Source organism: Canis lupus, chromosome 4 (assembly GCF_048164855.1).
Source record: "Canis lupus baileyi chromosome 4, mCanLup2.hap1, whole genome shotgun sequence".
In the NCBI taxonomy this organism is placed as follows: domain Eukaryota; kingdom Metazoa; phylum Chordata; class Mammalia; order Carnivora; family Canidae; genus Canis; species Canis lupus.
The window spans coordinates 4,741,206-4,763,555 of NC_132841.1; the positions used below are offsets into that span (position 1 = coordinate 4,741,206).

The 22,350-nt window shown below is 35.0% G+C and overlaps 1 protein-coding gene across 3 annotated transcripts in view; it reads left to right on the top strand.

The window, feature by feature from the left end:
- The window catches only part of ERO1B (endoplasmic reticulum oxidoreductase 1 beta), a 107,945-nt gene that overhangs the window by 77,760 nt on the left and 7,835 nt on the right, over window positions 1-22,350 (top strand). For all 3 annotated transcript variants that reach the window (XM_072822958.1, XM_072822956.1, XM_072822957.1), the window contains 8 exons: window positions 4,497-4,570; window positions 10,812-10,932; window positions 11,067-11,113; window positions 14,038-14,049; window positions 15,946-15,972; window positions 19,367-19,459; window positions 19,588-19,834; window positions 20,812-20,881. In XM_072822958.1, the coding sequence (XP_072679059.1) occupies window positions 4,497-4,570; window positions 10,812-10,932; window positions 11,067-11,113; window positions 14,038-14,049; window positions 15,946-15,972; window positions 19,367-19,459; window positions 19,588-19,834; window positions 20,812-20,881 (691 nt within the window). The remainder of the gene's footprint in view (window positions 1-4,496; window positions 4,571-10,811; window positions 10,933-11,066; window positions 11,114-14,037; window positions 14,050-15,945; window positions 15,973-19,366; window positions 19,460-19,587; window positions 19,835-20,811; window positions 20,882-22,350) is intronic.

Below are 22,350 nucleotides of genomic sequence, written 5' to 3' on the forward strand. Positions count from 1 at the left end.
CATAACTATTAAGTTTCATAGATTTTTTTTTTCCTATTGATTTTTCCTTATTTGCTCTAAGTAAAAACCTGATTGGAGGCCAACATACTTCATTAGTGGTCTGAGATAATGTACTATGAAATGACTGAGTATGTCTATAGTTGGGAGTAGGGAATGGATTATTACTAATATTCTTTTTAATTTCCCTATTTGTTTAGGTTGTCATTTGTGTACTATAATTGTTAAAGACTTAATGAAGTTAGCAGTTTATTATTTATTGAAGAAAAATTTTAATACAGAAAAGTAGAAAAGATGATATAATAACTACTTGCTATCCTTTATTCCAAGTGAATAGATGTTAACTTTCTCTACCATGTTTTTAAGAAAAGATAAATTTGAAATCCCCTGTGTCCTATTTCCCAATCCTACCTTCTTTCCTTCTTAGAGGTAACTACTATCATGAATTTGCTATATACCCATTTATGCTTTTGTTTTTATTATACATATAATATTTATTTTATATATGATTTCATTTTTCCCTTATATAATACTGTATTTAACACTCTTCAACTTTATTTTTACACTGTACATTTTTCTTTCTAGATCTATCCATGTCAAAACTTGGAGATTTGTCTCATTCTTTAGCAGATGAATGGATTTTATCATATAATTATACCCTATTTTACTTATCTGTTCCCCTACTGGTAGACATTGGAATTATTCAAATTTTTTACTTCCACAAATTATGCTACTGTGAGCACTCTTGATAATTTCTTTTGGTGTACACTAGGAAATTTGGCATACACTAGTAAAATTGCTGAATCTTAGGATTGCCCACATGTATCTATTCTTGATACTGCCAAATGGCTTTCCAGAGAACTTGTTTTGTTCTCTGCAACCTTGCCAAAAATTGATGATATTTGCATATGAAGTAGTATCTCATTTTTAAATTTTTATTTTGTTGATTACTAGTGAGTTTGAGCATTTTTTAATCTGTTTATTGAATATTTGTGTTTCTCATTCATTCAATAAATGCCTACAATATGTCAAGCACTGTTCTGGAGTATAAGACATGTAGTGTACATGACAAATTCTTTTTCTTGTGAAGCTTAATTCTCTTTGAGATAGGTAGTAAATAAGTAAAATATATGAGAAGTAAGTAAAGTGATGATGAGTGCTCAGGAGAAAAAGAGCAGAGAAGAGTGACAGAAGTCTAGGAGTGGTGGGGCTAGGGACAAGGAAGTTGCACTGTTCTAAAGTGGATGGTGCAAGAAGGTCTCAGTGATACTGGGACATTTGAACAAAATACCTATGAAGGCATAGGTCATAATATGGCTGCTTGGGGGAAGAGTATTCTAGGCATGTTTAATTGTTATTAAAAAGGCCGTGGCAGGAGTGTGCCTGGATTATTTGAGGAATCACAAGAAGGCTAGTGTGGCTGCAGAACAGTGGTCAGAGGCAAAGTAGTAGAAGACAGAGTCAGAAGATGCTAGGGTTCGGGGCAGGTGTAGAGTGGAATGGAGATCTTAAAGACAATTATGAATACTGCTTTTAAACTGCATGGAATGAAAAGTCATTGGAGGGTTTTGAGAGAATGCATTGAGGGAACCAGGTGTTATGTTGTGGAAATCTTCTGTGATCATTGTAGTAATCCAGATAAGGCATAATGGTGGTCTCGTTAAGGCTAGAGTGATAGCAGTAGAAATGCTGAGATTCTGGATAGATTTTGAAGAGAGCTGGCAGGATTTGCTGAAGGATTTGATGTGAGGTATGAAAAAAGATAGGAGTTATGAATGACTACAAGATCTGGAACCAGAAAAATGGAATTGCCTTTTACTGAACTGAAGTTATTTACAGGAGGAACAAGTTTGATGGAAAATTATAGTTCAACCTTGGACTCATTACATTTGAGCTGCCTATAAGACATCCAATTGGAGATGTCGAGCAGGTAGTTGGATACACAAGTCTCAATTTCAGGGGAGAGAAAATGTGGGAGTCATGTGTGAATATATGGTATTTAAAAACCATAAACCTGAATGAGATTACCCAGGAGAGAATATAATTAGAGAAATCGTCAAGGGATTGGGCCTTAAGTCATTATAAGTGTTTAGGGTAAAGTGCCTGTTTGTATTTGTTGTTGTTTCTCCATGGAGGTTGTGGGGGGCGGGTGGAGATGGAGCGATGTGTGCTTTTAAATTATTATTAATTTGTAGTCATTCTTAATATAATCCAGTATAATTCTTGGCTCTATGTGTTGTTAGGGCTTGTCTTTCAATTTTGCTTATAGATATTTTGTTGAAGAAAAGTTATTTTTTTAGACTTTCAAATTCAGGTATAACACAAATATATGATAAAGTATACAAATCTTAAGCATAAAGATCAGTTTAATTTTATAAAGTGAACCCAACTTTGCAGCAACCATTCAGAACAATATACTTGCTACTGCAAAGATTGCTGTGTATTTTCCTGGCCATTACCACTGTCCAAAGTTAACCATGATTTTAAATTCCAGTAGCAGAGGTTAATTTTGCCTGTTTATATAAATGAAATAATGTAGAATGAATTTTTTTGTGCCAGGCTTATTTTATTAAAACAACATCATGTCATGAGAGTCATTCATGTTCTTGAGCTTAGTAGTAGCATTTAATTCTTTTTTCATTGATACAGTATTCCATAGTTAAGACTGCACCAGAATATTCCCATCCTATCATTGATAGTTGAAGTTTTCCACTTTGTAGCCATTTCATAAAATATTGTGTTGGACATTTGGTAGTCTCTTTGGTATGCATTTATGTGTAGAGTATACCTAGAAGTAGAATTAAGTAGTGCTGCCAAGTGGTTTTCCAAAATGACTCCTAAAATACATTGCCACTAGTAGTGTACAAGAGTTCCTCATTCTACAACTTCTCCAACAATTGACACTGTAATTCTTAAACAGCTTTATTGAAGCTTACTTGATATGTGGTATACTACACCTATTTATATTATACCTTTTGATGTTTTGACACGTATACACTCATGAAAATCAGCACAATCAAGATAGTTATCCTGTCTACCACGCTGAAAAGTTTTCTCATGCCCTTTGGCAATCACTCTACCCCATTCTTTCCTGCTCCTGCATTTCTACTTCGAAGTCTAATACTTTAACTCACAGTGCCATCTTGACAGGAAGTCCTGGGGTAAGTCCAGGAAATTCTTATGTAAGTAGCTTGGCATCCATCTTCAAACTGACTTTCAGAAAAGCTGGACTGGGTTCCTTCTAACTCATTTGTAAGCCAAACTGGGCCAGCTCTGTTAGCGTTAGATTAGCATTCCCTATCTCTCCTGCTGCCATGGCTTTCAAGCAGGGTTTAGGATGAAACAGCAAAGCATCATCACATAAGGATGCTCAAGAAGAAAGTCCCTCTAAGTTAGTCATATTATTAACAAGAAAATAGGAATGTGTCACAATTGCTTTGTTGTTGACTATTTTCAACAGAAGACTTATCTAACTAAACATAACAATAGGTTTTATCTTAGCTATAACTAGAACTTAGGCATTCTTGTTTTATGGCATCCTATATTCCAGCTGAGTCAACTATAATACAAGTATTTCCATTAACTTTTATTAAGTTAATTAAATATTCCCATAGGAGGAAAATAATCCCAATGTGAATTAAATTGGAAATGTTTATTGATAAAGTTGATGTAGTGCAGCCAGTCTTATACACTTGTCCTCATGGTTATGTTATGTAGCAGTCTCTCAGATACAAAGTAAATTATTGGCTATGACAGCAACAATTTAGGAACTACCTGGTTTATACTTGGTACGCAAATTTTTTACCTTGTTTTTTTCCTATTGTGTAAAGAAGAATAGTTCTCTTATAGATGTTGCCATTATGTATTTAAGATAGAGAAGGTTTGAATATAGGTTAAAATGGATGTAGGACAAAGTTTATTTGAATGACTGTATTGTTCCTTTATCAGTTCTTTAAGTAGAGATCTTGATTATAGATTTTGTTAAATATGAGGTAGTATGGAAAATGAATGATATGCCATGATAAGAGTGACATTGGTGTTACCAGTGAATACCACATTGAAAAGAAGATTCTAGAAATGTAGTTTTTGGTATTTTTGTCCTGTAAATACAGAAGCAGTTTAAGTTAAAAGAATTATGAATGTAAATTTAACTTCTACTTTAGAAAAAAATGTTTACTATAATTTCCAAGTTAGTTCAAAAGGCAAGCTTGACTTTTATGTTCAACTACATCTCATATATATTTGTAAGTTAATTTTCTAGTTAAAGTAATTATTGAACTAGGGCTAATAATAGTTTTAGTATAGTTAAATAGAAATCCTTCATGGAAGTTAATACCTATGTTTTTCATATAACTTCTTATTCCTTCATGTCATAATTAATTGAATTTGTGAGCTATCTAAAGACCTCAGATTATCTGTTTTTAATTATACAAGATAGAGGGTAAACATTTTCAACTTCAGATTTAATTATTTTTCTTTTTTATTCCTTCTTTCCCTAGTAATCAAAGCAAAGAAGCTTTCATTGACTGGGCAAGATACGATGATTCACAGGATCACTTTTGTGAACTTGATGGTAATAAAATAAACTATCATAATTAAATTATTTTAACCTTAATCCTTTCATAAGAAATTGAAATCAATGAAAATATAATCAGTTATAACTTGAAAACACTAGATGTTGCAGTGGGCATCCTATTATTCATAATGGTACCTATTGAGAGCTTATGTTCCAGTCCCTGAGTGCCTTAAATACATTATTTCTAATCTTTACAGTTATTTTAGTAAGTATGTATAATTTCATATCTGAGGAAACTGACTAACTTGCCTAGGATCACACAGTAGCAAGAGGCTGAAACAAGATTCAATTCCAGATCTGACTGGATTCCATACCTATATTTTTTTTACCTCATGACACACCATCTCCTGTGGACCTCTATTTTAAGCTACTTTAGGTCTGTGAACATAAAAACATGTTCACGCTGAAATTTTCTGGAGGCCTCAACAAACTAACATAAAGACACTTTGCAATTTTGGGGAGGACTCTAATCTGACTTTCCTACAACCAGTCCCCTTTCCAAGAGTCCACTGGAATGGTACAAAGAGAGGGCACTGTTTAACATTAACTACCATGACTCTTACCTCAGAAGGTAATCAAAGTGACTCAAAATTTTTTATCTAAGGAGAATATTCCCAAGAATTGTGCTAAATAGGCTTAAATCATTCATTTGGCCTCTCTTTACTTTTTACCTTTATATCGTGGGTGGTGGAAAAGAATTGGGGTTCTGGCATGCATAGATGGAGATAGCAGGAGTTCCTCCGAGTTCTGAAAGCACCTAGAGTAGTCATACAGCTTTCTAAAGAGTTTTAGAAGATTCATCTGTGGAATTGTGCTGTTAATCCAATCTACAATGGAATAAGTTACAGTGAGCTCCTATAATAGCACAGCAAATTGAGAAGATGCCAGGAGGTGGAATGTTATCACCATGGTTTATATGGTTTCAGCAAGAACTTTTTTTAAATGATTTTATTTACTTATTTATATATTTAGAGAGTGTGAGCAAAGGGAGAGGTAAAGGAAGAAGAAAGAGAGAATCCTAGGCAGACTCTGCACTGAGCATGGTACCTGACTCAGGACTTGATACCATGACCCTGAGATCATGACCTGAGCCTAAATCAAGAGTCAGATGCTCAACCATCTGAGCCACCCAGGTGTCCCCAGCAAAGATATTTTCAAGAGATCTGAAAAATCGTTTCTTTGGCTATCGGGATATAATGATGGAAAATTAATAAAATACTCCTGTTATGATATTTAGAATTTGGCACAGGTTTCATTAAAGCAAGCTGTTGTACTTAGGTTAAGAATTGACATCACTGCTTACTCTTTCATTTGCTCTTTGATTGTCATTCTAATTATAGTGTTCCACACAAATGGTCACTTCTTGCCAACTTCTCATTTTACCTATTCTTTGATTAAAATTAAAAACTTTTAGTAGCACTTAATTAACAGATTTTTAGATTAAAAAATAATGTCTGTGAATATTTCTCTTAGAGTAAACAATGTGAATATATATTTGTTTTATAGGTATTTAACAAAAAATGCTCCTCAGTTGCAGGGATCACTTGGTATGATCAAATTGATGTACTCAGATACCTCTCATTAATATAAATAATGTTAATTAACGATGTTAACATTAGCTTCTTATATTCTAAAAATGGAAGAGATGTCCTGTAATAATATACATTAAAATCATCCCCTAAAATTTTTAGGAGTACATAATTAAAATAATTAGTATACTATTTTTATATTTTGTATAGTCCTCAAACATACAAGCTATTCTTCTCAGTTGGATTACTGCTACTCCTCTGGGTAGTAACATTCATATGTGTCCCAATTATTTATACATACAATTTTAAAAACAAGTCAGAGTAGCTTTAGAGTCATTGTTTATTTTCGTTATCTAAAACCACTGGATTAAAACAATCTAAAGAATATTCACCCCAGCTTATTGGAATATATCTATACACCCCTGTTCTCTATTTTGTTGTTCTTTCTTTGAAAGGAAGATGATCCTTGCAGATCAAATAGTAGATTTTTAAATAATTTACCAGTTTAAGGTAAGCTGCTTTCTCTACTCCTGTTTTGTCATCGCTCCTATTGTCTTTATGCATGGCTTCTTTTGCTTCAGGTTTCTGCTGGAAGGTCACCTCCTCAGAGAAGCCTGCTGTCACCTCCCTGTATAAAATAGTAACCACTGTCATTCTGATGGTTGGTACTGCTGCCTGCTCTCAGAGCCCTGAGAACTATCAGAGTATGGGGCAGGTTATTTGTCTGTCTGTTTGTTGTCTGCTCCAACTAGATTGTCAGCTACCTCAGGGTATGGGGGTTTGTCTTTCTGGTTCATTACTTTATCCGTAGTACCTAGAACAGTTCCTGGACATAGTATATGCTCAATAAATATTTGCTGAATGAAGTTGTTGGTTCATAAATAATCTAAATAGTATGACAGAGGTTTACTTTTATTTTTTTCCCTTAAAACATGTTCATTACAAAATTTAAAATATTGTTTAAAATAGTAGTTTCCAGATCTGGCTGTGTATCAGAATTACTTGGGAGCTTTACAAACTATAGATTCTCCTCACTTGAGTAAATTATATTTTAACAATGCATTGCTAGTAATCTGGGATAGAGTTGGTTATGGAGAGTTGCATTCTCAACCCTGAGTCTACAGCAGTATTTTTTTTATCTGTGTCCATAAACAAAAAGCCTGCATGCTAAATTGGCTTATGCTATGTTTGAAGAGATACTTGGGTTGGGAAGCGGGAAGCAGTGTCTTGCATCCTAGAACATAGATGGCTCAAAACACTTAAATTAAGACAGTGAAAAGAAAATTCAGTTGGGGGCAGCCCAGGTGGCTCAGTGGTTTAGCGCTGCCTTCAGCCCAGGGCCTGATCCTGGAGACCCGGGTTTGAGTCCCATGTCGGGCTCCCTGCATGGAGCCTGCTTCTCCCTCTGCCTGTGTCTTTGCGTCTCTCCCTCTCTTTCACGAATAAATAAAATAAAATCTTTTAAAGAATTCAGTTGGAAAGGAAAAAAGATATACTTGAAAAGGAAGAGAAATCATTAGTTGAAATTGATGAATTCCCAGCATTAGGTATTTTGATTCAGTGGAAATTCTTTGAATCTTAGGGAATTGTTAGCATGGTCAAATAGAACAGCTTTGGAAGAGCTTTATAAAGGGAGGAAAAAGAGAACTTTTGGGGAGAAGGACAGATCAAAGGTCCAAAGAGCATTATCCAAATGAATGATATAGCTGTGCAAATAGAAAGAAGTTGTAATTTATGGACTAATTAATGAAAATTATGCCACAGGTGGCCCCAGGGGAAGGATAGGGGTACCAGCACTGGTGTGTTTGTAGGGGTAACTCAACCTGTATATGCCTACCCCTGTGCCAACCCCCCCCCTCCGCTGCCCTCACTTCCATTCCTTATCTAGATGTCATGAAGTTCTTGTCAGTGTAGGTCAGGGATTGACAAACATTTTCTTCTGCAAATGGACAGATAGGAAATATTTTAGGCTTTGTGGGCTGTCTGGATTCTGTTGCAACTACTCAACTATGCCATAATTGTGTGAAAGCAGCAAATGAACATGGCTTATGGTCCCATAAAACTTTCTTTCCAAGAGTACACACACCAGATTTGGCCTGTGGGTCATAGTTTGCTAACCCCTTCTATAGGCTAACAAGACCCACCTTTTCATGATTTGGAAAAGTATTAGCATTTTTCAAAACCACGCAAAAACAACAACGCAATTTTGGTTAAGGGAATACACATTAAAGACATTGAGAATATAAGTTTTATTTATTTTTAATAAAGATCTTATTTATTTATTCATGAGAGACACAGAGAGAGAGAAGCAGAGACACAGGCAGAGGGAGAAGCAGACTCCATGCAGGGAGGCCGACGTGGGACTTGATCCAGGGTCTCCAAGCTCAGGCCCTGGGCTGAAGGTGGTGTTAAACCGCTGAGCCACCTGGGCTGCTGGAGAATATAAGTTTTAAATTAAGCTTTGATAGGACTGATTGAACTCTTGTGATTTGTCACTTCCTTAAGGTATAATGATTTAAAAATATTTTAATATCTGGATCTTGTTTTCTTTATTGGTTGGTTAGTTGCTATTGTTGGGTGAAGAGGTTGATATTAGTCTGATGTGTACATTCATAGATGACCCTACACCTCTGTAAACTTACATGCACACACATATTCTTTACACATTGGACATTGATACCCCAGTTAATATGTTTATGGTAGGTGTAGTATTTATAAAGCTTATATATAATCAAATCAATTTTGCAAATGAGTCTAATATATTTTGAAAATATATAAGAGTAACTAGTGAATTGTAAAACTTTTATTTGAACTTTAAGAGCTACACTCTTACTAACTTTATAATTTGAATCTTTTTTTAATGAAGATTTTTTTAACTATTTCTTTTAAGTCTTGAATCAATCCATGTCCTTGGACAGCTTCTGTTCATCTGTCTGTAAATTACCTGTTTTCGTGCCTTAACTTGTATTGTAGAATATCTATATAATGTTAGGGCTAGAAATAGAGCCACTGTTCTTCCATTCATGTTTCTATGTCTGTAAGTTAGGTATAACTGATTTAGTAATGATAACTTGTAATTAGCTTTGTATTCTTTGTACTTCCTTACAAAAGTGCCAAGTAGTTGTTGGAAAGTATGGATCAGGATGCCATGTTCCTCTTATGGTTATGCATAACCTCAGCCTATGATCACTGATTGCTCAATGAATGTTGTTGGCTGACAGGAAAATACATTATTAGTAATGAAAAAAAGAGGGACCAGATTTTAATGATGTATTTGGCCACTGTTTTAAGTCAGGTGCCTGCATACTATTGATTTAATCTCATGACACGAGAAGGTAGGAAGCACACAAAAGAGTACATCTGTGCCAACATAAATAGTGGTTCAGTTTCCATGTATTATGTTCATACGTTTGTGAAGCATGGTCATTATAATTTTTCTATAGGTATGAAAGCATGTATTTCCCCTTTCTACCAAAGTAAGCCTTAATAATTAAGACTGTTTTTATCTTTTGTATTCCTCAGAGATCTCTATTAAAATGTCCAAGTAGTGGAGATCTAGTAAACACTCATTTGGCTTTCAACACAGAAAATGGTTATTTAGGGACTCCCGGGTGACTCAGTTGGTAAAGGGTCCAACTCTTGGTTTCCACTCAAGTTGTGATCTTACAGTTGTGGGATGGGGCCCTGTGTGGGGCTCCGTGCTCAGTGTGGAGTCTGCTTCAGATTCTTTCTCCTTCTCCCTCCCCCTGTGCTCCTCCCCACTCATTCTCTCTCTCTCTCTCTCTCTCTCTCACTCAAATAAATAAAATCTTAAAGAAAAAGAAATATTTAATTTTAAATGTCTTAAGTTCCTAAAGTTGTGCCTACTGTATATTGGCTTCAGAGGGGAAAAAAGCACTTCTGTATGTTAATAGTGATAAAAAAATAAATAAAATGTCTATTTTTTAAACTAGAGCATTGTGTAAGTCTATGATCATATTTGAATCACAAAGTTATTGAGCCATTTATTTCATAAGTTGGAAATAGAAAACAGTAGGAAAATCTATATTTTTAGTACAGTATGTATATGCTTAAAAAAAGTTTCCAAGCATGTGTTTAGGTAGGTGGATGCACAAGGAAGAAATCAAATCAAGTATTAGAACAGGTTATGGGGGATCCCTGGGTGGCGCAGCGGTTTGGTGCCTGCCTTTGGCCCAGGGCGCGATACTGGAGACCCGGGATCGAATCCCACGTCGGCCTCCCAGTGCATGGAGCCTGCTTCTCCCTCTGCCTGTGTCTCTGCCTCTCTCTCTCTCTCTCTCTCTCTCTCTCTCTGTGACTATCATAAATTAAAAAAAAAAAAAAAACAGGTTATGATTCTGTTAAGTCTTTTCCATCCTGGGTGGTTAAAACATAAGAATGACAAATACCTTTAAGAAGGGGAGGAGTGTTCTATTACTTGAGAGAGCACTGAGTATCCGAAGGAAAGGGAGGAGTTGTTTTTTCCTCTCACATAAGCATAAGTTATCCTGGGTCAAGTACAGGCACAAGTGTGCTAACCACTCTACCATTTAAGTTGGAGATTACTTGAAAAGCATAACCTTTCTCTAACCTTTTGGTAGTTCTGTTTGTGTATAATATCACATTTGAGATAACTGGTGACATGTGACTGGTTTTTTTTTTTTTTTTTCTTTCATGTGACTGGTTTTTACGAACTGTTTCTTGTTCAGATGAGCGATCTCCAGCTGCTCAATATGTAGACCTGTTGCTGAACCCAGAGCGTTACACTGGCTATAAAGGGTCCTCTGCATGGAGAGTATGGAACAGCATCTATGAAGAAAACTGTTTCAAGTAACTGGAAGGGGCAGGGGAAGGAGGAGGAATGGCCAAAGGGAGGTGGGAGGGAGGGCAGTATGGTTCTGCTGGGAAAGGATTACATAAAAAAGTCAAACCATTTTGTTTGAGTTTCACACTTGCTTTTTCAGGCCTCGCTCTGTTTATCGTCCTTTAAATCCTCTGGCACCTAGCCGAGGTGGGTTTTTCATAAATTTTCAGGCTTCTAGAGATTATTTACAAAATGTTTTTGTAACTAAACTGGAGTAAATTTTCAACTATTTTATATTTTGCTTGATTTGAATGATCAAAAGTGCAAGATTAGTTTATAGTTCAGTCTCAAGATTTCTACATGTTTTATATAATTACTGATATATGCCAGGCCCTAAATACAGTAAGAGTTTTATGGGAAATAAATCTGAACCTATGAGTAATCCATATATATCATAGGGTTTCCTGGAGAACTCTTAAAATTTTTGATGCCCAGGGCCTATCTTATACTCATTAAGTCAGAATCTGTGGGATTAGACCCAAGCATTGGTGTTTTTTGTTTTTTGTTTTTTTTTTGACTATCCAGATGATTCCAGTATGCAGACAAGCTTGAGAACCTGTGGCTCATAACATACTTCTCAGGCTTGAGCATGCATATGGTTTACCTACAAGCCTTGTTGAAAATACAGGTGCTGATTCTGTAGGCCATTGGGTAAGGTCCAAGATTCTAACAAGCTCCCAGGTAATACCTGGCATGCTGGCTGATCCACGTACTACATTTGAGTCCTACAGATGTAGAGGAGTTTAGGAAGTTTAGGCAGTTGCCTGTAGCACTACTGTAAACCTGCACTGTCCAAGGTTACCACTTGCTACATTGGGCTGTGGAGCTTGTGAAATACAGCTGGTGCAAAGTCAAACGTTACATTTTTATCTAATTTGTTTAAATTTAAAAACTGCAGTGTCATTAAACAGAAGTTTATTGTTTTGATAGGACTATTTTAACTCTGGCCTCATGTAATGTGTAATTGTTGCATTGTAGTGCATGTATACTTTTTCACTTCTTAAAATGTGGGTACTAGAAAAAAACTTTACTAGAAATTTTTATTAGAAAAAATTCAAAATTACATATGTGACAGCGTTTTTGGAGGTTAATCAACATAAAACTGGGCATGACCTCAGTCTGTTATCAGCAAGGAGCCAAACCCTGGGAGCAGCCCTATAATTGACTTGCCATTCCGATGTTTTCTTTAGACCAGGATTGATTTAAGAACTTGAATTTCCTGGTCTAGATTATATTTTTAAGGCATTTCTGAGAGCCAGAGAGATTCAGAAAGGTTGGCGAATGGACTGCTGTTAGATGCTCACTATCTCACAATGTGACAAATGTTCTTCCCCAAATTCATTCTGACACTGTCTGGAAAAGGGAATTGGATCACGAAAAAGGTTTTTCATGGTTTCTTATCCTATGTCCCTTTTGCTGCGTTTATCTTATAACTTACTATTTTAAAAATGGAAAGAACATACACAAAATGGAAACAAAACAAAAGTTATATACAACAAAAAGAGAAGGCTCCTCCCCCACCACACTCCAGTACCCCCCATGCCTCCACACTCCTCTGTTACATTGTACAGTGATTGGAAGGTATTCTTTCAGATATTTTTCTATGATCACTTTTGTTTTATTGGAGTTAAAATATTTTTTTTTAAATTGAGGTGTAATTGACATACGACACTATATTAATTTCAGGTGTTCAATATAATGTGTAGATATTTGTGTATATTGCAAAAAGATGACCCAGTAAGTCTTAGTTAACATCTGTGACCATACATACAGAATTTTTATTCTTGTGATGAGAACTTTTAAGATCTAGTGTCTTACCAACTTCCACATATGCAATACAGTGTTATTAACTGTAGTTGATATGTTATACATGATATCTCCAGGACTTAATAAGTTGGTACCTTTTTGACGCCCTTTATGAATTTCACCCGCTCCCCATTCCCTGCCTCTGGCAAACACCCATCTGTTCTCTGATCTATGAGCTTGGGGGGGTTTGTTTCATTTTTAGATTCCACATACAAGAGAGCTCATACAGTATCTGTCCTCTGACTTCACTCAGCATGAGGTCCTCAGAGTCCATCCATGTTGTCACCAGTGCCAGGATTTCCTTCTTTTTATAGCTGAATAAAAACCTTTTCAAGCAGAAAATATAGTTCACTGAACAAAACCATCTCATCCTAAGAAATACCTCACGTCCATGTTGTGACAAATTAGAGACATGAGAACACTGGAATGATGAGAGGAAAGAGAGTGCCACATAGCAAAAGACAGGGGCAGAAGGAGAGGGAAGAAGAAAACCGTACTAAGAACAAAGGGAGATGGAGGACCAGGTGAGGGGAGAGCCGGGGTCCTTTCTGTGGGGTGAGAAATCCATGCAGTAATTAAGCTTGGGCTGATGCTATTTGTGTGCTGTCTCCACTGGAACAGCTCCTGGTGGTTCACAGCTCCCTAACAGTCTCAGCTAGATCACTTGTGTACTCTTGCTGAGCCAGACAGCTAGGCTTCTCCAGCTAGCTTTCCAATAGCTTTTGAACAACAGAAACTTTCTTTCCGAAAACAAAACCTTGTATCAGAATTCCTCATTACAAAGTTGATAAAGGCAGAGCTGCTGTGGCTCTGTAGAGCTGGAACTCTGGCTTCTTCCCCATGTCTGGGCAGCTCTGTGGCACCCCCAGTGAGGGTTTCACTAATCACAGTTCGGGAAATAATTTTCTTAAGGTGAATATAGGCTGAGGAGCAGTAATTTGAAAGAGAAGAGAGAGTTGTGTATGTAACAATGAAAGGAGTGCCTGTGTCCATTTGTTAATTATTGAAACTAGTGATCTTTATGAGTATTTTTAGATGCTTTCTGATATTATTTGTTATATAAAACATATGAAAATCTTGTACTTTTTTGGCCTCTATTCTTATTAAGAAGTCTCACTTGCAGGATGACTACACTGACCAAGGTTTGTAGTATAATTAATAGTTTAACACACAGTAAGTTTTAATCTCATATTAAAGTAAATGGAATTGGAATCTGAACCATGGGGGACAGTTTCTAAAATCCTGTTTACTATTTTCTCTTTCAGGCAAAGATGATGGTGAGTTAAAACTTTCGTGTTTGGGTTTGCCTCCAGTATAGAGGAAATGTTTTTAATGATCAAAATTTGATCTTTCCTCTATTTAATTAAAAAGAAAATGTTTTTCCTATTTTTTTCAGAAATAGCTACCAATGAATGGTGACAAAAAATAAATAAGAGTTTTATAATGTAATTTACCCTATGTTTAAAAAACTATAAATTCCATTTTACTTAAATGTTTAGGATAGAAACCAGGATTACAATCCAACTTCCCCGTTGTCTGGTTTTATTATAATCTACTAAAATATATTCTGAAAAAATGCAGAGAAGTTAAGATAGTTTTACCAGATAAGTCTTTGACTTTATTTTCTTACTGAGTTTGTAATGTATAACCTCAGTTAGTATGATACTTAATCTGGTGAATAGTGATTTATCAACAGTTGGTTACTCAAGGTTATCTGATGAATATCAGTCATAAATTGCCCCAGAACAGTCAAAATCATTATTTCAAATGAATGTTTACTTATCTGTGTTCAAGGACACAGTGACGGGCATTGTGCAGCATAGAAAGATCTGTGAAACATGACTCCTTTGCTCCAGGAGCCGACAGTATATAGCAGGAATGAGAAGCATTATACATAATGATAAGAAGTGCTGCACATACGTAGTACAAGCAGTAGGTGCTAGAGCTCTTCAGAGGTGGGACAGATTCCATCTCCCCAGAAGGATCTGGTGGCTTACTGCAGGAAACGGCATTGGAAAAGAGTTTTGGATAATGCGACGGATGTAGGCTGGTAGAATTAGATCCTGTGTGCTGTTAGGATAAAATAGCGTGGACCAAGGAATTGAAAATGGAAGAACCAAGCATGTCTGAGGAGACCCTATTAGCAGTAGGGAAGACTTTATATAGGAGTAGTTTAAGTCAGAAGGACGAGAAGCCAGATTATTGAGGACTTGGGAGCTCTACTTTTCTGATAGCATTTGGAGTTTCTTGAGTAAACAAGTGAGATTATGATGAATGACCCTTGGAAGAATATGTTGGATGAATTATTCTGTGGGAAGATGTTTGTGTAGTTTGCAAAGTGGCAAGACTATCAGAGACAAAGCAATTCCCCACCATCTAATTTACCCCCTAGACTCCTTGCTCAGCTCATCTGTGTGTGGAGTTTTTCCTTTGCTTTGCTTTTCTCAATTAAAGATAGATAATTCACAAAGTGCATTAACTTTTAGATCTTTATTGACTGCCGTTTTTATTCCACTCAGAACAGTATTGGTCTAGAAATAGATCTTTTAGCATTTAGTACACAGGTAAGTCAGGTCCCTCTGTATTCTAGTCATTGACTTTTCTGAAAAATTGTCTTGAAAATTAAGGGATTTTAAAATTACCCCTTGAAATTTAGTAGTCTTAGATAATCAAAGAAATATACCTAGCTTTACTGCTCAGGGAAAAAAAAGAATAATTACTAATCTGATTTTTGTATTATAATTCACTGCTTTTTTCTAGAATTTTTAAAGGAGTTCTGTGATTGTTATCATCAGAAGCAAATTTAAGATTTGTTTTTTCAAATTTAAGATTTTTAAGCTTTTTCACCCCCATACTATGGATGTTTAAGCCTTCTAATGAATAAGGCTTCCATAATATTTTGACTGAAATGTTTTCATAAAAATTTTGCTTAAAATCATTTATAAGAATATCCTCCCAAAGTTACTTAAATTACTTGGGGCTTTATTTTTTAGAACCATATACCTGTTTTTCTACTTCACATGAAGCAGTGGTCATTTCTAGAGATACTCCTTAATCTGTCACAGGAAATATTTTAGGCACTTATAATTTGTAAATGACTGTTTAAAATATTTTAACCCAAATCTGTGTATGTGTGTGTGTGTGTTTTTTTTGTTTTGTTTTGTTTTTTTAAGGAGAATCCTTCTACACATGGCTGGAAGGTAAACCTACATGTCTGCATTTTAAATTTATTGGTTTCTTGTAAAAAATATATGGATTTATTTAATATATTTCTTTAAGTTCAGGATTCATTACCTAGACAACTGATTTTGACAGTATTTGAAAGAAACTAACATATTTTAGATTATTGTATTTTAGGATATAATGATTTGAAAATTTTGAGGCTGTTGGTCAGCCAAGAATAATCAGCATTAGGGAAATACACAGGGACACATAGTGTCCTCAGGTTTTCATAACTGGCTCCTCAGTGTTATTTTCATTCTGTATAAACCACTTATCCAGATTGCTTTTCTAGTAACCATTATGCAAACCTACTTTGTAAGTAGAAACCTTCTTTTTGGAAGGAAGTACTTTTTATATATATGAAAATGAGGGAAGGTAGATTTAATTTCAGAAGATTTTAAATAATGTTTACACATGTTAATATAGTAAACTTCTCTACTTAAAGGATAAAGCAATATAGATCCCAGTAGATACTTTGCATTCTTATATTTTCTAGTGTTGAAAATATAAATGCTATATTAATGGAAAGCTGAAACATTCTAGAATTTTAACAGGTTGGTTTAAAACTAGATATGATGCTTTTAAAAAATTTTCCAAATTAACATTTATTTATAAAAGCATAAGTTAAAATGTATTAACAAAAGATAAACAAGTTGAATGATACAGGAGATCATAACCTAATAGGAACTCTGCAGATTTAAAGCACTTAATTCTGTTTTATGTTTGCTAGTTGGTGATGTTACCTCGTGAACATGATTTCTCTGTTAATAATGAAGTGTGTACATATATTGGTCAGTATTAAGGTGAAAATTATTGATGTACCAGTACTACTAGGAATGATATTGATAAATGGTCTGTATGGAAGAAGATTCTTAACTTTGTTTCATTAGCTGTATTGTAAAGATACAAGTTGTGAAAAGTAGTATTTAGGTTAAAAGAACCTAAGGTGATGAAAGACTCTGAATATTGATAATGGAAGATGCGAATGAAATTTATGGGCAATATTGAATTCTGGGGTATTCTGTATTAACCACTTTTCTAGTATCCTACTGATGGGAGCCCCTGAATATTGATCCATGGTTTCAGAGAACCCTCCTATTTTTATAGGCAACTGACTCAACTTTTCTGAGATTCAGTTTCCTCATCTGGGGCTATGAGACTGGCCACAGCCATCCATCTTACCTACACTGAGCATAGATGATGCCTGTAAAAATGCCTTTGAAAATCACTAAACAGTGACCAAATGTCATATAATACTGATACAGTAAATCTAGCCCTTTTGTGAGGGAAAAGAATACATATCAGTGTCCTATAATTCACTTGATGAATGTGAATTTGAATGAAATGAAATCTAAAAGAAATAGAACCAGTCTCTAAATTGGATAGTTGAATTTGCTCTGTATTGTTAGAAATAGAAGTTGGTAAATTCTGCCTTTGTAAGTCCGCTTTTGGAGTTGTTACTTAACAGTATGACTGTGAAGGCTTTTGCTGGGGCCTGAGGAGTCGGAGACTGTGTCCTGCTTTGCAGCAGACTGCAGGCTGAGAAAAGTTGTCCAGCATTTTCCTGCTGACTCTGTTGTGTGTCTTGTTGTGTGTCAGTACATAGGATTCGCGCATCTTTTATTACCATTTTGCTGAAAGTTATCTAATTTTCAGTTTATGGAAGTACATTTCTACTCCTTGCTCCTCACTTCTCATCCATCCCCATTTCAAGTAAGGGGCTGCGAGGGCTTGCAAATTAGAATGGCCTTCTGGTTTATGCTCTTATTTTAGGCATATGAATTTTCACAGGCTTTGTTTTGCCTTTTTTCTGTTCTCTAATCTTTAGACATTTTACTGGTTATAAACATTGCTTAGAGAGGTAGATTAGAAGGGAAAGGAAGTGAACTTCAGATCTGATCATTTTGCTACTTGATAACAGATTTGATTAAAAGTTTTACTAGAGGAGAAGTTAGTATTTAATATTTTATCAAACTTATTCATGATGTTTGTATCCCTTGCTACCATGAATGGTCAAAATTGGCCATATAGTTTTAGAAGAAGCTGCAAAAAAGAACTTAATTTCTACGTTTTGGTCTCTATCTGTAACTATGGGAATATTTAGCAAGAATTCTGAATTAGAGAATTAAATCTCAAAAGAATTATTTTTACCTATTACCTAGGTTCTATTACCTAGAACATAGAGTAAATTGAAGATTTAAAAGATATTGGGAAAAACGCAAAGTAAGCCACATACGTACCCTTACATTTTAATCCCTAAGCTTATAAATGAGGTTATTTCTTAGTTCCTTTGTACTGTTGAAGCCCATTTTCTGCAGGGGTAGAGTTTTAAAACAACCAAAAGGCAAAAATGACCAAAGACAAAAAAATACTGTTGGATGATAAGAGAAGGAAAAAGCTAATTACTCTGCATTTAGTGGATTTTTAAAACTTAGGTTTTTGCATTTTTATTTATTTTTGAAATTTTTTGTAAAGAATATTTTCTAGAAATTTTTTGTCATAGTAAAGTATATCACATAATATGGTAAATATATACTGCATAAAATTTACCATCTTACCCATTTTAAACTTAGTGCCATTAAGTACATTCACAATGCATACTAATCTTAAAATAAGAGAAAAGCTTTTAAAATTGGGGCGGGGTAGAATTGCTTAGTGGAATTATCTTGACCTCTGAGCAAAAGCCTGTGTGGCTTAAGAAAACTACATAAAATAATTTTCTATCATATTTCTATATTCCATATAATATAATTCTACTCACATAGTGAATAGTCAACCTACTTTTTTTATTGGTTGAAATTCCTGGGTGACCGTTTTCCAGGTTTTGACTCCTTATAAGTAGACCATATAGTTAAGTAGAACTGGAGAATTCTAGGGCAGAAGATTAATAAGACTAAAGAGTCTGGAGGAAGAAGAGAAATAGAATGCGGTCTCTTCTTCCTCCACCATCAAGTAGGTTCAAAAAAAGACCATCTCTAGGGAAGGAGAAACAGCTATTGTTAAGACAAAGCAGTGACTTTAAATCACATTTGCTTTAGTTTAGCCTAACCCATGAAAAATCTGTGCTGTTGCCTTCTGGGTAGTGTGGGAACTTGCCAAATACATCTATAGTGCTTAGACCTACAGAGCCCAATGTTTTCTGTCTCATTCTGCATTAAGTTACCATATTCATAACTCCATTCTAAAGTCAGAATCTTATTTTTTGTCTTCTGGTGAGAGAATCCTTGATTTAATCATTTTAAATTATTCCTTGATTATTTTTAATGTCCTTGAACTTTAACTTTAAAAATAAGCCTGTATATTGAATATTCTTGATTCAGTATTTCCATTAGCTAAATGGATGTGATTTCTTTTCAATATTTTTCTGAATAGGTTTGTGTCTGGAAAAGAGAGTCTTCTATAAGCTTATATCGGGACTTCATGCTAGTATCAATTTACATCTATGTGCAAATTATCTTTTGGAAGGTAATCACATTTTTACATAGAAATCTTGCCTTTTTTAGTTCAAAAATCATTGGGGGGGATATACATTCTCCATAAAGAAAAAAATCCTATTTATTGAAGCTGTATTATATATTTCTCTTTCTCTTTAGAAACCTGGGGTAAACCTAGTTGGGGACCTAATATGAAAGAATTTAAACGCCGCTTTGATCCTGTGGAAACTAAAGGAGAAGGTCCAAGAAGGCTTAAGAATCTGTACTTTTTATACTTAATTGAACTTCGAGCTTTATCAAAGGTGGCCCCATATTTTGAACGCTCAATTGTCGATCTTTACACTGGAAATGTAGAAGAAGATGCTGACACAAAAACCCTTCTACTGAATATCTTCCAAGATACAAAGTAAGAATTGAGTATCAATGCTCTGAAATTCTGCATTCTGAGTATGAATGAGGTAGTGCTTAAAATATAGGAGAAACTGACTCTAAAAGTTAGGAAGAAGTGTTAGAACTGAGAAGGAACATGGTCAGTAGAACAGCTTAGTCACACTTGAGAATAGGCTCTATTTTCAATCATAACTTTGAATTTTATGTAGTATCAAAGCTTAATGCTATTTTATTTTATTTTATTTTAAAGATTTATTTATTTGAAAGAGAGAGCAATTGTGAAGGAAGGGACAGGTGGAGAGGGAAAGAGAGAGAGTCTTAAGCAGATTCCAGGCAGATTGTAGAGTCCAATATAGGTCTCAATCCCATGGCCCCAAGATCATGACCTGAGCCAAAACCAAGAGTTGCACGCTTAAGCCAGTGTGCCACCCAGGCGCCCCAAAGTTTAATGCTGTTTTAATGGGTTTTTGTTTTTTTTTACCAGTTTTGTATTCTTTCAGTTGCTATTTAAATTCAGATAGTGCTATAAATGTGTTCTCATGAAAGTAGATACCTAAGGGCTACCCAGCTTTACCTTCTAGAACATAACCTTTTTAAAAAAAATGTTGGGTCTCTAAAATTTGAGTTTACTGATGGTTAAAATGAGCATGAACCATGGATTAAGAAGTATTTAAAGTATGCATTAAAGTTCAAAACCTCTTAACAGTGTTGTATATTTTTCACATTTTTTAAGTTAAAATTTTAGATTATTTTTATCATGTAATTTGTTTAAAACATCACAGTCTTACAAATTACAAAGCCATTTTTTATGTTGCATTACTCTTTTATTGAGTAGTTTACAAGTGAACTGTGCCTCCTTCATGTGTTATTAAACTTCACACACGAGTAAATAATGAATTGTAAATATTTGTGGGGATAGAAAATTCAGCCAGAGCTCTTCTACACAGTGCTTAACTTTAACATCTGTAACTTGTAGTGTTTTCATTTCTTCAGGTCCTTTCCCATGCATTTTGACGAGAAATCCATGTTTGCAGGTGACAAAAAGGGGGCCAAGTCATTAAAGGTAAAATGTCCTTAATTGGGGAGTAGGATGGGAAGCAATTTACTGACTGTGTTTAAATCCTGTCCATCTCACCTCTTCTTTTTCACTCCTGCATTGTGTTGAAGTTCGTTTGACTGGATTCTACTATAAATGGCACGGAAAGCCCCTTCTCCATACTTTTCACTTCCTTCCTCCTTTCTAATATGGCCAACTTTGAAGCCTCAGTTGTTAACTGACTAATGTGTATGGTGCCTTTGTAAATGTCTTTTAAAATTCTTATTTTGAGAGAAAGTTTTTTACTTTAAAGTCACTGGGTTGTTTTGGTTTTGAAAATCATAAACCATTTGCCACTTTGAAGGCAATAAGTATTATATTTTTCTAAGGTTTATTTTATGGAATATTTTATGGAATGTTCCAGTTTCTGGAACTATTATGTTTTTGTCCTTACACACTGACAAAAGGCAAAAATTATCCGTTACCCTGTGATAATCAGAGAATGTATTTTAGGAACATTATCAGACTTCATGTTGGGAGCTCTGTTTTCATTTGCTTACAGCATATTAAGGAATACATTGTACCCTTAAAATGTTCATAGAAGTATTTGAAACCGATTGTCAAATAGTGTTCTAATACAGCTCCACAGTCCTTGATATGCAATTCTGAAACCCAAGAAGCTCCAAAAACTGAAACACTGTTCTTAAGTTTGGTGCAGATTAATTTGTTAGCAAAACCTGACGTGAACTGACCTAAGAGTATTTATAGTGCTTTTTTGAAGAAAAAACAAAAACAAAAAAAAACTGCTTTGTTTGAGTATCCTTACACATTGCTACAGAACTATTAATGTATTTGATTACTAGGTGTTGCCACACACTCTGGTGGAGTGTCTCATAATAAATAATGTACATACTATATTTCTGAAATTTGGAATTCTGAAACACATTTGGCCCTGAATGTGGATGTATTACAAGAACTAATAAATGAGCACTGAGTGATTCTCCATTAGTAAGAGTCTCTTGGTGCTTCTGAAATGAACTAATAACTTAGTCACAACTGTATTTTAGTTTTGGAAGGTTGTTTTGTGTTTTATGATTATTTTAGGGGTATACTGTTATTGTGGTATTTACTATAATGCTAATTTGTTTTTGTCATGCCTCCTATTTTTTAAGTACTTATACAAATATACTTTTGGACAACTCTGTTGTTCTTTTTGTGGAGGAGGAAGGTGAGAGTGAGAAAAGAACTAGTCATCAGTGAATTGCTGGAAATTGTGTTTGCTGTTTTTCAAAGATGTATAAGGGGGAGCTTAGGTCCATCTTTCCATCTCCTCCCAAGAAAATGAATTACATGAGAATGGAGAGCAAAGGACTTTTGTATTCTTTAGATTGTCCTTGAGCCAGGATACTGTTTATTTGGAACCTTTGGAAAGTAGCCAGGCAGGGCTTCTGGTGGCCAGAGTTTTCAGGCTGCTTTCCTCTAGCTTCATGCAATAA